The 17,404-nt window shown below is 42.3% G+C and overlaps 1 protein-coding gene across 2 annotated transcripts in view; it reads right to left on the minus strand.

Moving 5' to 3' along the window:
- Positions 1-17,404, minus strand: part of RBBP8 (RB binding protein 8, endonuclease) — a 51,790-nt gene that overhangs the window by 18,373 nt on the left and 16,013 nt on the right. For both annotated transcript variants that reach the window (XM_083187525.1, XM_083187526.1), the window contains exons 5-11: positions 16,458-16,570; positions 14,567-14,642; positions 12,078-12,268; positions 7,335-7,436; positions 6,868-6,965; positions 4,997-5,094; positions 1,298-2,069 (exon numbers count right to left, since the gene is read on the minus strand). In XM_083187525.1, coding sequence (XP_083043651.1) covers positions 1,298-2,069; positions 4,997-5,094; positions 6,868-6,965; positions 7,335-7,436; positions 12,078-12,268; positions 14,567-14,642; positions 16,458-16,570 — 1,450 coding nt within the window. The remainder of the gene's footprint in view (positions 1-1,297; positions 2,070-4,996; positions 5,095-6,867; positions 6,966-7,334; positions 7,437-12,077; positions 12,269-14,566; positions 14,643-16,457; positions 16,571-17,404) is intronic.

Raw genomic sequence — 17,404 nt, forward strand, 5'->3', positions numbered from 1 at the left:
AGGAAGCTGGAAGAGATTTATTAACTCTTGAGCCACAGTGTCAATTATTCTGGAGCCTTCTAGTTCCCTCAGGAGTGACATATGATAGGGGATGCGGTCTACAGCATTATGGTAGACAGTCATTAGGTCGACACCATTAGGTCAACATGGGAAAAGGTCGACACTGGTCTAGGTCAACATGTCATTAGTTCGACAGTCAAAATGTCGACATGGGGGTTTTCACAGTTTTTTTTGAGCCGACATGTGCCGACAGGCAGTATTTCATGCCCTACCATCCACTACGGTGTGGTGCCCGGCGCATTGTGTCCATGTCGACTGTGTTGACATTCAGGTCAAAAAACCCATGTCGATCTTTTCACTGTCGACCTAGACATTTTCAAACTAATGACCTTTCGACCTAGAACCATGTCAACCTAATGACTGTCGACCAAATGATCCCAACCCTATGATAGATATCCTAAAACAGGTATAAGGACTTGTGAGCGTTTTCCAGGAATATGTGGCTTAAAGGGAATTCACAATATCAGCTTAGTAAATGTTTCCCCTATTACAATGCATGAACTATCAGGCAAACCTCCCCCTCCATAATATACACAGGAAAAGTAAACTAAAAATGCACCATCATACAAAGACTTGGCCGAAGGGTATAAACCCATCAAAAGGGTTGTTATATTGTGATATTCATGGTGTAGCATAAATAATGATAATTGTGGTTGGTCATACACTATACTGCAGAGAATGTCCTGCTTGAAAAGGTGAAAAAGTTAGAACCACAAGTGAGGTGTTACTTTGGGATTATTGTGATATTTCAAAGAGTATTTTGATTTGTTGCAGTATTGCACTTGTCAAATACAGTGTTTGCATTCAAAGCTGTGTGACGCTAAGAAGTGTTACTCCAACTACCTAAATTCCACAATATCTGCAAATATAGGGGGGTATTCAATCCCGGGTCACGACTGTCGATCCGTCCCGACAGCCACGACCCGGGCCTGTTTGGTTTTTGCTCAACAGGATATAGCCAGGTGGGATTCAATGTCCCGCTTGGTGATCGGCAAAAAGTGAGGATTGAATACCCCCCTAAGTGTGTTATTTTTTATTTTTTGTAGTCCACATGGATGGTAAGGTATGAAAAAGTCCCCCACAAACCCCCCCCCCCCCCAAAAAAAAAATTGAAGTACAGATCCGAGTTGTACCTGCATGTTTTACAACTACAGTTCATAAGTTATACAACTGTGGTTTGTTAAAGAACTAGCAAATCAAATCACACAAAGTGTATTACAAAGCAAGATGAAACTACCTCAAGTACATCAAACTGTCGACTGCCATCCTCAGCGTCTTTCTGTGTACCGATGACATAATGATCTCCCGGTCTTGTCTTTTTATGCGTTATTTGGTGTGAAGGATCTTCCCTTGATTCCTTGGATTCTAGTGAATTCCCCTTAAAATGATGTTCCAGAAAGGAATTACTTCTGGAGCTTTGTTTAAAGGTTTCCTGTACAGTAGTTTGTTTAATTTTGCTTCTAGTATTTCCTTGACATAATCCTGAGTAACGATCTGAGAGATCAAGAGGCTTGTCCAAGGAGACATTTCTGCTGCTTGCTGTGCTTTTAAGGGGGAAGTCATTTTCCTTGTCAATTGATAACATTTCACAGTTGGTTTCTACTTCGTTTTCTATCTTTTTCCGCTTTCCACATCTGCTAATTGTTGGTCTTTGAACCTCACAGTCAGTTAGGAAAGCACCATTTGCACTGGCCCCACTGAGAACGGAATCATTTGCGTTTCTCTTCATAAACACCTGTTCACTGCCCGAGCACTGACTAATTACAGAGTCTGCTTCAGCTCCGAGGCAGAGCGCTGGCACTTGAGAAACATTATCAGAATTTGCTAACATGTGGGAAGAGGGCTTAGGATACTGGAGTTTAAAGTTCATTCCTAAAGGCAGGAGAGAAGCGCTGGTATCTAGAGTTGCATCTTTCTCCATTTTTGGAGATGCCATCCCAAACACTGGTGACATTCTCTGTGTGACCCACTCCATTTCCTGTGGATCACTCTGTAAATGTTCTGTATATCTAAAACAAAAGGAAATACATTATAAAAATATGAAACAAGATTTTGGTTCTGAACTGAAAAATAAGAGACACTGCTGGAGATACCACTGGGTACATTTGTTGCTGGAGGAGTCCGGGCAGTAAAACGTTAACTCCCAGACAATAGGGAAGGCACACAAGAACATCCAAACATGGGATTCAGGCGACCTGGCATAATGCATACTTGGACACAACCAAGGAAAGCTAGGAGCCAACAGAAGGGTATCCAGTGTTCTCGACGAGATCAGAGAAACTAATTTATTAGGACCACTAAGGGAGTGAATGCTCCTGGATCAGCACAGTAGACCCTACAACCAAAACCAGTACAATGGACCAGAGAGAGAGAATTTGGAGAGTTTTTAAATTGAGGTGGTATGTAGGGTTGCCAATCCCGGAGCATTTTTTCAATCCCGGAATTCGGGATTAAAAAATGCCCGATCCCGGGATTCCCGGGATTGGCTTCCCTGATTAAAAAACCTGCCCCGGCCGCCCCGCATATTTACTTACATGTGTGGTGCGGTGCGGCCGGGAGGGTGGTCGGTGAAGCTGGGAGGGTGGGCGGCTGATTGATGCCGGGAGGCGGGCGGGTGAGCAGCCGGGAGGCGGGCGGGTGAGCAGCAGGAGCCGGGCAGGCAGGATACAGGAGCCGGTCAGGCGGGCGGGCGGGCGTGTCATGTTGGACGCATCTGTGTGCAGCTTCTACTTGGCCTGCGCAACGTGACCTCTGGGCTCGTCAAGCTGCGCAGAGCCATACTGCCGGGTAAGGGAGAAGCCGGGCAGCGTCTGAGCACACGCTTAGGCGCTGCCCGGCATTAGACTGCGCATGCGCAGTCTAATCCCGAAAATCCCGGGATTGGAAACTCCAATCCCGGGATTGAAATCCCGGCGTTTTAGGGGCCAAATCCCGGGATCCCGCCGATCCTGATCCCGGGATTGGCCACCCTAGTGGTATGGGAGGAACTATATGGCCTTCCTATAAGAAAGATGTTTGAATAAAAACTGGTATACTTTTGATATGGAGGGGACAGGGGATATATCTCCTAAGTCTAGAAGGCCTGGCTTTTGAAGGATCGAGAGATAGACAGGGTCACATACCCAACCGTTCCTCCCAGAACAACTGTAGATGACTTCTCATGCTGGTGACTCCCAGATTGGAGTATGGGTTGTTTTTCAGCAAGCCTGTGGGTAGGTTTGTGATCTTACTTTAGGAGGAGAAGCTTTGACCTAGAAAGGAAAACTGCAACCTACCTCAGAAGCAGCCTTAAAGTCAGCACCAAAACCAATACGTTTGTCCAATTCAGGACCACAAATTCTCACCACTGGATGGGAGTGGTTCAAAAGGTTTTTTTTTTTCTTTTAATAAGGAAGTGTGTGTGCGTGTGTGTGTGTGTGGGGGGGGGGGGGGGGGGGGGGGGGGGGAGGGGGGAATTGTGGGGTGTAGAGACTGGTTGCCATTATCAGCATTGAAACTCCACAGCAAGGCCTGATTTGCCCTATTTGCCTGTAATTGAATTCCCCATTAGGGATAAGGCGAAACCTGACACTATGTATTGTAGATAACAGATAAAATTGTATAAGGAGTCAGAACATCACAAAAAAAAAAGGCAAGGCTAAAGCAGGACGCATGGAAGTGTATGTAGCTGAGAAAATGCCTTCTTTTAAAGTAAGCCCCCTTTGATAAAAGAGGTGCAGTAGCCTTCACCAAATGAAGCTATGGGACAATTCACTGGAAGGGGAGATGGGAAAAAAGTTTTCTAAGAAATTTGGAACCGCTTGTAAGGCAAGGTCCAAGATTCAGTGAGGTCCTCTAACTGTGCAGAGACAGGAAAGGTTACTGCTTCCTTTTTCTTGCACAAAGCGTTTTCTGTGTCCCACTGGATGCTCTAGAGCAGCTGTACCCGTGGCTGGAGAAAACAGCATCTTGTCCTGATCGTGGGATCCACCGTCCATCCTGGTATCCAGTGGCTGTTTGAATCGGTACCTCTCAGCGGCACTACCACAGGAGTGGTTGGTGAGATCCAACCCCATTTGTTATCACCGGCTGGTGATTATATGCTTTTTACCCTTATACCTTTATTTACAGAGGAAAGAAAAGGGGGAGTGCATGGACTGTGTTCATTTTTTGGGTCCTAGAACATCTCTATATAAACAAGAGAGGAATCGATATGACTCTGTTCTCAAACTAGTGTAAGTTTGATCTTACATATGCTCCGCTGGACATAGCGCTCAAGACATCGATTTTTCTTTTTGTCTATAATTGTTTGAAGTTTTGGTGTAACTTTATTATCAGTGTCTAAGCTGCTTTGTTGTCTTTGCGCAACTGTACAAAAATTATTCCCAAATCTATTATATCCAGCACACGCCAAGGGCACCAAAAAATACTGTCTGGCCTGGCAGGGAGCAGGGTATAGAGGCATAGGTGCCTGAGCGGCCATGAAAGTTAATAGCGCCAAGACTCCTCCAGTTCCAGATAAAAACTGCAGTTTATCCAGTGTTCACTCACTTCTAATAAAGAAACAAGCAGTGATGCCCCTAGTCATCAAAAGACATTTACACCTGAGAATTTGGAGGTAGGCTTCATTGCAAATAGGATCTATACATAACAGACAGCTAATGCACATGAATTGCTGTACACTATAACACTTCTAATGTAATATAGAGTTTATTATGAAACACACAAAACACTAACTCATAATGATTAAATATTGCCTCCGAATTTTGTCATGCATAATACTATTGTGTCTTCTTAACTTTAGGGTAATTGATGTAAATAATCAATACATTTATTAAATAAAACTATCCTGAAGCAAAATACATTGCGTAACTATTAATGCGTAACTATAAACACAAAGCTCAAACATGTAGCAGCAACAGCTGGTTAGTAGGTTACATCAGCGCATAGGACTTACTCTAACTCACTGTGTCTTGGAGAGTGTTCTTCCTGCTTATTGTGCACCTGGCCTGTGGCTGTATTAGTCCTGAGATTGCTTAATACACTCTGGGATTGCTTGGATAAAAGCACATGCAAAGGGAAGCATTAATTATTGATACATTTATATGCAAAAAAAAAAAAAAAGTAGACAAGGCATTTTAGGCAGGTGCCGGACAGGATCCAGACAAGCATTCACCCGACGTTGGGATCCCAACTGTCAAAACACCAACAGCCAGGTTCCCGACGGCCACCTGCTATTTTCCCTAGTGGGGGTCCACGACCCCCATAGAGGGAGAATAGAATAGGTGGCTCGAGCCACCGTACCCGCAAGGGGCTTAGCTACGGTCACCATGCTGTCTGGGTGCGGCCAGTAGGGATCCCGACATCGGGCTAATAACTGTCGGGATCCCGACTGTCGGACCCCTATACCACACCCATTTTAGGCATGACTGAGCACTGGTTGTCAAAGTGCAAAAATCACTAATTGAAAATGTTAACACTTCTGTGCATGTGCACCCACATACACAAAGCTCAAACAGCGGTAACATCCCAGAAGGATGCAATCACATATTGAGTGTTGGCGTGAGGAACAAGACGTGACATTGGAAGAGTGTTTGGGGTGGTTCGCAGCGACTGGGTGACGTCACACACAGCCGATGGACGAAGGAAAATGGCGGCCCTGCATTTGCAACCAGGCAGGGTGCTACCATAAAAATATGAGCATATTGTATTTCTGCAATTCAAATTGGATATCTGCGATTGCAATTAAATTGGGGGAAAGGACTGAGCCTGCCTTGCCCTGTGCTGTGTGGCCCCCAGCATGCGGGAGACAGCAGTTGCAATTTTAACTGTGACAAACTGCGAATGAAGCTGATCATAATTAAACCTAAGATTTTGCTATTTGCTCCATTCCTACATACATCTGCGGAAATGTCATTGGTTCAGTTTCAGCTTGCAGATAGACACCATAGGTAAAGCTTTAATGCAATTCAAGCATTGGTATTTGTTCAATGCAGAGAGAATATTATAGTACTATACATACACGTTATTGTCAAAAAAAAAAAGCATTACATAACACAGATTAGGGGTGAGAGCAATAACTAGCACACTAATTGTAGATATTTGTAACAATAAGGTTCCAGCATATATAGAAAGATTATGGTTTAGACTTCCTTGAATGACCCGTTTTATCCCCTACACTCTGTAGGACCTGTTTTATCCCCTACATTCTGTATGACCCGTTTTACCCCCTACATTCTACATGACATGTTTTACCCCCTACATTCTGTATGACCTGTGTGTCCACATACATCTATCCACCATGCAATACAAGTCGCGTTATACATAACAAGTAAGCACCGTGTGACTCTGTAGTTGCGGATGTCTTTTTTGCAACTTTTTTATGTTAAACAGCATCTTATTAACAAAACAGGACACACAAGCATCTGCTGATTAAAAGGATATGCCGCATGTCTATTAGGATGTGACTGATGCTGTTTCTGCATAAGAAATTGAATGCTTCAGTGTTTTCCTGGAAAACATTGTAATCTAGCATCTTGTGTGCATTCACAACCTGAATATAGACACGCTGCACATCATTTTAATCAGCAAAAGTTATTTGTGTACCCTATTCATTTTGCAAATAAAACGCCATCTGATGGAAAAAGGTGCAGAAAAGACACCTGGCACGACTAGTAGGGCTGTTTAACACGAAAGGAGGCTAGAGAGTCGCAGACACATCTATATGTCCCATTTTTATGAATACACTAGAAATACTCACAGGGGAAATGTAGACAGACCAATGAGAAGATGACATGTTTAAAACCCTGGCAGCACTTAATCACTTACAGACTCATCATGAGCTTCTAGACCAAGTGTTTCCGCTACAACAGCAGCCAAGTTGAAGACTGGTTTCGCTGCATCAAAATCATCCACTTCATGCTTGGCTGTTGGATGAAAAAACATCATCAGTACTACATGCTTCTTGTATAGAAATTTATCGATTACGGTTTCTTGATATCATTTTGAGAAATATGTTGGAAAACAAAACGGAATAATTTAAAAGGGAGTTACATTTTATGAGGTATTGTAATTGCTTGGGTGTTGACAAAAAAGGGGGATTTAAAAATATGATCAGTATTGACAAGGGGATTGTCATTGGCTCAGAGGATTTTCCAATGCCTTTATTTTAAAGAATTTGTAGCTATTTTTTTTTTAAATCGAGAGTTCAAACAGTCTATTATACTTTTTAACAGTTAAATCCACACTTGGTATGGTGTATATGCTAGTTATTGACTATACTGTTGAGTACTTACTAGGGAGAGGGGACAAGTTTAAATCACAGGTATCAGCAACCAAGATGGTCTCTCCTTTTCTGATATTCACTTGAGTGGAGGTAAATGTTCTAGCTCCAGAGCCTGCAAAAAAAAGAAAAAAAAAGAGAACTAGTTTCAGGTAGGATAGTGGACACAATATTTATAGAATAGAAAAATAAGCTGGGGAGGGAGGGGGGTGGGTGGGGAATATACTAAGCCTTGCAGAGTGATATAAAGGAGAGAGATAAAGTACCAACCAATCCAGCTGCTGTCACTTTTCAAACACAGCCTATAACAAGGTCAGTTTGAAGAGAGGTGTAGTACCAGCCAATCTGCTTCTCTTTCATACAGTACAAGGGTTACTACTGTACATTTCCCCAAATAGGGTAAAAGCTCTATGAAGGGAACTGGGAAATTGCGCAGCTTGCAGAATTTTCTAAAAGTAAAGCATAGGGCGTGAATCCAGCAATGTGTTTGTGTGCACACCTGCAATTACTACATTTTAGACAAATGTAAGCGTTATAGTGGCTCGTTGATCAACAGCTAACATGCACATTGCAAATCTGTGCTGAGTATCACCTACACACTGTAGTGCAGTGTTTTTCAACCACTGTGCCGTGGCTCACTAGTGTGCCTTGAGCTGTTTTCAAGTGTGCCCCCAGATCTAGAGATGCCCAAACCAGTTTACAGTCACCACCAGCTCAACTGTTATTTACTGGTCTTTTCAGTTACATTTTTGTTACCTGTGGGGACCAGTGTGATTGTTTTTTTTATATGGGGGCCATTAGATTTTTTTTTTCTGTGGAGGGCCAATGTGTTTTGCCCTGTGGGGATCTCATGGTAGGCCTTATCAATTTTAAAATCTTATTTAGTGTGCCTCAAGGTAAAAAGGTTGAAAAATCACTGCTGTAGTGCAAGCCAACATGTTGTATTACTTCACCTTCACTTCTTTGCAACATGATTGTATCCAGCTAAAAAGAGCAGTGAGAACACTAGAAATACAAATGACTCTTCTTTTTGTAGTTTGCAACATTGTTTCAGTTTACAAGGACATTAAAATAAATGTCACTTTCAGCATTGAAACATTTGTTTCAGAAGTATATAATCAGTAGAGACAGGATTATATGCATTTGCATATTTGCATTTGCATATTTTGCTCATTCTCACTGGTTATTGCATATTTTACCTAAAATCTAGGGATGGTGCATATTTTAGGCCCCGTCCTCTTCCCGCGAGTTACAGCACTGCTTTGCCCTGCTGCTGCTGCTGGCCAGGTAGTGGTAGAGTGTGCAGGCTGGGGCAATATGTCCACAGTGTGGGGAACCTTGGACTCCTCTAGACTCCTCTAGGCTGCCAATTCATGTTGATAAAAGTCAGTCGGTGCGGATGCCATTACGAAGCTCCTGAACCTTTGCCTGCCCCTGGCCTGGAACTTTACACTAAGAGACAGACTTCTGCAGCAGAGGAGGTGGGCGGAAGGGTTGTGACATCACGCGGCGCGGAGGAAATGCTGTGTCACAGTGAGTATGCAGCGCAGGGAAAAAGCCTTCCACTGCGCCGCCCTCACACACTATGTTGACATTTGGTCCATCGGCGCTGGAGATGAGGGTCCGTGTAGTTGATGCAAGAAGAGCTTTGGACGCTGCAGTCTGCTGTAGCAGCCAGGAAGAAAAAAAATCCTGTATACAGCATTAGACATCTGCAGATGCTGTCGGCCTATTTTGGAGGTTTATTTGCAACTAATTGTATGCTGATTTTTAAATAAATAAGTAAAAAATTACTTTTTTTATTATTTAATGTAGCATATTTTAACACTTTTTATGCATATTTTAAGTATTTTTCATGCATATTTGCATGCATATTTCAAGCTTTTTATGTTGCATATAATCCTGTCTCTAATAATCAGTAATGGGATCCCCTCATGCCATCTCATATTTGGCTTAGGGTGGGCAATAATAGACAGAAGGAAGTTATGGATTTGTACAGAGGTGGAGCTATGGAAGAATATGGGGAGATGGTGAGGTTAGTGGATACATGGCTGTGGGTAGAACTGTGACAGGGCATAAGGGATGCATGCCACAGATGAGGGAGGAACTGTCACAGGTAATAAAGGAGAGCATGCCCTTGCTGAGTGAAGACATGAGGCAGGAGTAAGGGGCCTGCCATTGCTGAAGGAGGCATGTGGTGGATATAGATCTACATCTAACCTTAATATGCCACGCAGTGTGAGACGCCTGGTGCAAGTGAGCGGCTATGTCTAGGTCAACTAAGCTAGCGTTTGGGTATCTTTTGCAGAAATTGCATCAAGTTGCTACATGATGCAGGTAGGATGCACCAGGAGATTAAAATGAATGAGCAGTCTCATTCAGTCTCAAGTATACTTGCCAAAAAAAGACACACCCAATGTGTGATTTTGAAAGGAACCAGTGAGGTGGAAATGGCGAGTGAAGGGTAGGGAGTCAAATATTCTGATGGCGGGCTATCGGCACTGATCGCCATCATAGCGCTGAATACCCCTCATGGTGGAGAAGGGGTACACGTCATGAAAAATGGGAGCATAAGGGGTACATGTCATAACTAATCAGGACTTATCTTCCACTATATGTTCCCTTAGTCATGGTATCTACCCTATAGCCTTCACTGGAAGAGACTATGCAATTTTTGCATGAATTCCCTGAAGCAGAGAACCACTTGGACTATATTCCATGTACTGTTATGTGTGGGGAATTGAGGTATTGGAGCACATGTTGGGATAAAACTAAGGAGCGGGAAGGTTAAATATATTTGAGGTGGAATTAGAGCATGACTAATGTGAAACAGTGAGTTTTCAAAAAAAGTATAATCCTTGAAATATCAGGGAGCAAAAGCAGTATTCTAGTAATGTGAAAAAGTCTTGATAAATGTTTATTCAAACCTTTTCTATGGAGTAGATCTATTTAATATTATTGAGATATAAATATCATGGGTAAGGTAAGCTGTAGGAATGTCATGGAGAGGAACCATATTCCCTCCATTTATGCCACTCTTGAAATGTCTGGAAAACACCCAAAATATGATACAAACTTCACCCTCAATTCACCCACAACAGCATATACATGTACCAGACTGCAAGGAGCTTGGGGATATGCTAATGTGATAGCCGAGTTGCCAGGGAAATTACCAAAATATGCCTTACCCCTAACAGTCTACTATATATAAAAAAATGTTAAGGCCACATAAAGATCTCGATCCAAACCTGTACAGGGTGCAAACCCCACGGTAGGTGTCCCATTGCCTGTGGATACACCTCCTCCACTAGGTACCAGGTTTGAGATGCAGACTGTGCAATTTAATTATACATGTAACGTTACAGCGCACAGGCTGGCTTGCATTTCCCAGAGGGCCTATCATGTCTTAGTCCAACTTTGTAAAAGTCTCAATCCAGGAGTTAGGATTGGTACACACAAGCCTAATATGTATGTTCTCCAGACATGCTGCCCAATCTATCAGGGCATACATGTCTGCATGTGTTTGCCCAGTTGAACAGTCAATCACCAACTGCTCTGGTGCAGGTGTTCAGGCAATCAGCGGATCGCCCCCACACAAAGCACGATGTCGGCCATTGGCTGTTTTGCACACCCTATGAAATATGTCTGACCGATCCCGTTCACAGACATATTGTTGGTACATTGGCCAGGACAGGTCAGAGATTGTGAATTATCCAATATCAAAAGGATGCATTTGACACTTTTCTAGATATTCTTAAAAGCATTTGTCATGTAACCTCCCATCCTAATTTTAGATATAAAGGAAGCTAACCTATGTAGTAATTGATGGGAGACCAATAAAACAAAAGTTAGATTTGAATTAATGACTGGCAGATCATAAGGCTGGACATTATATATTTATTAAATTCTTGGACATTCCAGTTAATGATTGGTCCTCCTGTAAACAATTTTGTAGTGAGATATAAAGTACCATATATGTATTATTTATTTCAATATTTATTTTACAACTCACCTACCCTGACCTCTGTACTTTTACAGCAGGCGCATAGGTATTTTTAGATTTTATTTGCATTGGACAAAGCGATCAGGTTTACACTGATCTGCATGTTTCCAGTTACTATTTGCATCCTGTGCAAAAACTACTCAGTGAGTGGTCAGACCAGAGTAGCAATCTCATCCAATTACTCATGCCAGGTTCATCTACTTGGTATCAATTTATCAACCATATAATAGATTTTTAGTTTTAATGCATCAAGAAATAAGGCACATGGTCTGACACTACAAGGTGACCGAATGCTTGCATAAGATACGTTTAACTTTTTTTTCTACTAAGCTTGTTTTCATCATCTAGTTATTTATCTATTTTGAGGCTACATAGGTTTTCACTATTACAATACACAAATGTTATCTAGTTTATTTGTGCCGAGGGGGCAGGATAAGTATGTGGCTGCTGTAGGCCTCCATAATGGAGGCCATCCTGCAGGAACCTGAGATTTGAGAATAGCTGGTATTTGAGTCCCAGTATTGTAGCTTTGATCCATTATTATTATTCTTATTGTTATTTTTTTTTTAATTTTACAAAAGTTTTTGGGGATTTTTGCAAAATAAGTAAAAATAAAAAAACTAAAATCACATGCACATATTGTCCTGTTTAACAGAATACTTCATCATATGCAGTATTATAGTGGGCCTTTTTTATACAGTTCATTAGGCATGGCATCCTGGCCTATGAAGTGACAGAACATATCACACTTACCAGCTGTACAATCAGAAATCTGTGATTCATCTTGAGGGTGTTCTGTATACCGCACGTGCTTGTTAGCTTTTCTCCTGCGCATTCTGCTGACCACATTTACAGATAAAGAACTGACTGGAGAATCAGGGATAACACCATCCTCAACATCACCAGGATCTGACGCCACCTCTTCATGGCTCTTTTGTGTTGTGCTGGCAAACAGAAAATGTACAAGCTAAGAGAGCACCAAAAGGCCTTTTTTTCTCTTTAAACATTTAGTATAAAACCAACTTCATTAGATACAAATTTGTGTTTCTGGACTTCGCTATTAATTTATGATTAGAAACAGATGTGCTGAAATAGTTATTTAATAACAAAGGCGTTTCACCACAGGTGACCGCAATCATAAACTAAGAGGAAAGTCCAAGAGTAGAACACTTTGTAGCTAATTGAATGGGTTATGTTGGAGGGTCTGCAAATGTCTTGGAGGGGCTAAAATATCATCAATAGAGACAGGATTATATGCATTTGCATATGCATTTGCATATTTTGCCCATTCTCACTGGTTAATGCATATTTACCTAAAATCTAGTGATGGTGCATATTTTAGGTACCGCCCTCTTCCCACCCACGAGTCACAGCACTGCTTTGCCCTGCTGCTGCTGGCCAGGTAGTGGTAGAGTGTGCAGGCTGGGTTAATATCTGCGCAGAGTGGGGAGCCTTGGATGTACGATATGTCTGACACTGCTCTAGGCTGCCAATCCATGTTGATAAAAGTCAGTCAGGGTGGATACCATTACGAAGCTCCTGAACCTTTGCCTGCCCCTGGCCTGGGACTTTACACCAAGAGACAGACTTCTGCAGCAGAGGGGGTGGGCAGAAGGGTTGTGACATCACGTGGCACAGAGAAAATGCCATGTCACAGTGAGTATGCGGCACAGGGAGGAAGCCTTCCACTGAGCTGCCCTCACACACTACAGTATGCTGACATTTGATCCATCTGCGCTGGAGATGAGGGTCCGTGTAGTTGATGCAAGAAGGGCTTTGGACACTGCAGTATTCTGTAGCAGCCAGCATACTGACATCTGCAGATGCTGTGGGCCTATTTTTGAGGTTTATTTGCAACTAATTGTATGCTGATTTTTAAATAAATAAGTTAAAAATTACTTTTTTTTTGTTCTTTAATGTAGCATATTTTAACACTTTTCATGCATATTTTAAGTATTTTTCATGCATATTTCAAGCTTTTTTTGTTGCATATAATCCTGTCTCTAATCATCAATATATGTCTTGTGTCCATGAGTCTCCAAAACACTGCCATCTGCTGGCAGCAGAGAGTGAAAATACATCTATTTCTCACACATGCACAAACACCAAAAGGTAACAGACTTGCTTTAGAAGCTTTTGCTTCGAGCGGGCTCACTAGTACTGTATAAGATGCCAAAATGAAAATGAGAGAATGTGGTGATTTATTTGTACTTCCAATTCTGATTCTATACTATATTTTTATTTTGTAGAGCTTTTAGGAGGTTGAGTAAATTAAAATCCTAGACAATAAGCCAGCATAGACATACAGAACCGAAGCAATTGCTATCAATTATGTACACAGAGGATATTCAACATGGGGCCCTTCAGTTGCAGTGGAACCGTATATGTCAGCATACCCTGCCACAGTTTTAGCATGCCCGAATAGGAAAGCTGTAGCAGGGCATGGTAGGATGTGTGGCATTCAGTAGAATGTTAAATACCCCTTGTGTACACTATTAAAGCTAAATGAAAACACTGGTCACAGCTTTGATTCACTAACATACTGAACCATGATCATGTATTGTGTGTGGTTTACAAAACTGTTTTTATGCTTAAATCAGTGGTTCCCAAAATGTGTGACATGACACCCTGGGGTACCGTGGAACATTTACAGGGGGGCGCCTTGTGTTGGTAGTCCAGGACCAATTCAAATTATTTAAGGTCAATAGAGTAGGAAAAACCAGTGCTGGTCGCTGCCAATCATAAAAAAAAGTGTACAAGCAGAGGCAAATCATGTCCCGCACTACATTATTAAACCTAAGGATAACACAAACACAATTTACTTAATTTAAGATTTTTACACTTCTCAATAAGAAATTTTTTGCTTGGGGTGCCACAAAAGAAAGTTCTGGTACTCTAATCTGCCGTGACTGAAAATAGTTTGGGAACCACTGGCTTAAATCTACAGTATGAAGTTCCTGAGAATAAAGTCATATTTACCACTTTATCATTTTAAGATTAAAGGATAGCTTGGAAAATTCCCAGCATGGTTTTCAGACATATTGATACAGGGACTATAAACATTTAAAAGGGCAGATTAAGTAACAATAGAAAGCTCTAATCGGTTTTATTCAGGAAGCTTCTGCAAAGCCTTAAATAGAGGAAATGTTTCTGTAGCTGTACAAGTAATTGCAGTCTGGTGGACTTGTGGCTGCCCAAAGAAAAGGCTCAGCATGTACTCTGGCAATGTAACACAAACTCACTCTTTAGCCTTTTGCATGTGCTCCACTTGCTTTGAAAGCCTTTTGTTCTCATCCTGCAGTGTGTTCCTCTCATCCACTGTAACAAGACAAGAATACACAGCACACAAAATATTGTGGGAAACATAAAGAAAACTGGTAATTTTAGTGTAGGCATGCAAGAAATCCTTAGTTCAGGTAAATTGCTACTGTCATATGGGGGCCTATTCAGCCCTGAACGCAGCGCTGCAATTTCTGAGCCCTGGCGATTATCAGAGGACCGCACATGTGCACTTTTATAGTGTGCAAGCCCCCTGTGCGGCCACAACCAGCGACGGCCTGTGACTGAAGGCCGTATGCTGGCTGATTGACAGCCAGGAGGCGTTTTCGTGTGGCAAGAGAACGCAGTCGGGCCCGGCCGTTGGGAGGTAAGGCAACTGATGTCAGCAACAGCCCTAATCTCCAAAGGGCTATTGTAGCGTTGAGTAAATCTAGACTTATGCGGTGCAGAAAACGGGGTGGGAAATTCACTCAGTGGTGAGTGATTTCAAATGGATTTCCCCCTATTTGAATGGCTGCGATGGCAGTGTGGGGGGTGGCTGCTAACTGATCGCTGGGCTGTAAAAAGTTGCAGCCCTGCAATCAGGTCTGAATCTTCCTCTTGGGACAGATTGGTGGAGATTCTAGGGTTCTTGTTACTGGACGTGTAAAGTGTAAATGTCATTTTAGAAATCTTTTGTGAAATGGGAGCTTCCGGTTGAAAACAGAGTGGCAACAATGTGATTGCATGGAACATTTGGCTTGTGGGAGTGTCATGGGTGTGTAGAGCATGATCCCACATACATACAGGGAAGGGAAGCCTGTTTCTTACAGATCTCTTGCACCTACCATGTTGTTGGTGCAAAGATTATGAATGACAACGTTGTGGATTGAAAAACACTGAGTAGAGCTGTTTTCTGCTTGTAGCCACATGGATTCTTGCCTTATCCCTATGGAAACTTGCATAACTTAAGCAAATCTGGCTTCTGCAACTACTTGCAATACAGCCACTGCAACTGACTCAGAAGCAGCATTCATTGGTCAATATAGGACTGCATTACCAGAAACTATAACATTTGAGAAGCATGTTCCTCCATGCCAGTACCTCTGAGTGCTTTATGAAGCCTTCTTGTCCTAGGGTTCTGCAATACAGTACTGGGAATCACATGTGAGTAGGATGGCTAAACAAGCTCTTGATTGTGTGCAGAGAACCAAGGTTTAGTATGTTAATACAGTTAAAAAAAAAAAAAAAAAAATCAGGTTCTAGCACAGAAACTGGTTGCTAGATTGCTCAATTGTTATACGGCTGTGGTCACAGGACAAAGGGTATTTCTCCCAATGTCCTAGCAGATGCTCCGTTACTTTAAACTAAGAGGGTCATTCTGATTGACTCTGTAAGCTGCAACGCATTCCCCCGCAATCATGTGTTAGGAAGACAAGACCTCTCGCATGTTGGCGACCACAAAATGATTTGCCCTTCCTTTGCAAATATAAGATTTGCAGCCACCAGGACGAAAATACGGAGGGTGGCCGACGTCATGTGACATCAGCCGCCCGCCCACATACCCATGTGAAGCCCAGCGTTTTCATGGGGATACCCATAAAACACTGGGCATTCCCATGGCCCATCGCCGCAACCGCACTCGCCCCTCCCTCCCCACAACGAACTGTCCGGGGAGGGAGCAAATCGCGCGGCCGCTCGCAGTCGGAGTTTGCACATGCAAACCCCGACTATCGGGGCCGAATTCGGTTCACTAGGTGTGAACCTGAATCGGCCCCTAAAATACAAACACACAAGCAGACATTACTTTAAAAGGCAGGTAAGAGACTGTTGTAGGTGATCTACAGAATATGCAGAACATGGGGAAATTCTCACTGAGCTCAGTGATGAGTTTTAGGTTCTGCTGTCTGATGTTTTCAAACTCCTGCTGTTTCTTCCTCATGTGCTCCTCTGTCACTGCACAGCGGTCACACAGTCCTGCCCGTAGCCTGGTGGAAATAAGAGCACATACATTTACCATATATTCCAAGATCAATACAAAGTTATTTATACCCATTTCAGACTATACTGTAGAATCCCGGGTTTTTGCTTGTGTATGCATATCAACCCGGGATTTCTGTATGTGTGAAAGGACACAACCCTGGACTTCAGTCTCCTCCAGGGAAATTACCAACTTTATTTTGTCTCCTCACTCCATTAAAATTTTACAAAGAACTAAACCAGGAAGGAAAACAAGATGCAAAACTACTTTTAGACAAACTATAAAGTACTAAAGCAATGTCAATCAAGAATTTGGTTTGAACTATATGTACTGTTCTTTCTTTTTTCCCTACCCTATTGTGTTCATATACTTCAGCGATGTCAATGGTAGTGTGTATATCAATTTATTGTTTTTGTGTATTTGTCTATTTAAAAATAAAATAAGCACTTGTTTCCCCCAAATAGGCTTTCAGTTTTTACTTGAAAAATCTGTTTCTCTTGTTCCATGGAGGACGGTACTGATGGTGCTGTGGAGTCTGTGCATTAGAGTTAAGGCTCCTCCTATTCTATTTCCTGCCCCCTAGACCGGGGTAGGTAGTTTACACCAGCAAAGGCTTAAAAGACAGGAGAGAGGAGGAACACAAACAAGCCATACATGGGGTTTGCGGAAAAAAATAAAAAATACTCCTATAAATGCATGCTGCCATATTTTTATGAAAGTCTGTCCCACATAAAGTCAGTGGGCAGTATTCAATGAGGATAATTCGCCCTGTTTCACGGTGAATTTGTGCCATTTTCAACGTGCACTTCTCGCCGTCTTTCTAAGTGATTTTCGCCGTGTG

Source organism: Crinia signifera, chromosome 5, assembly GCF_055691185.1.
Source record: "Crinia signifera chromosome 5, ASM5569118v1, whole genome shotgun sequence".
NCBI classification, from domain to species: Eukaryota; Metazoa; Chordata; class Amphibia; order Anura; family Myobatrachidae; genus Crinia; species Crinia signifera.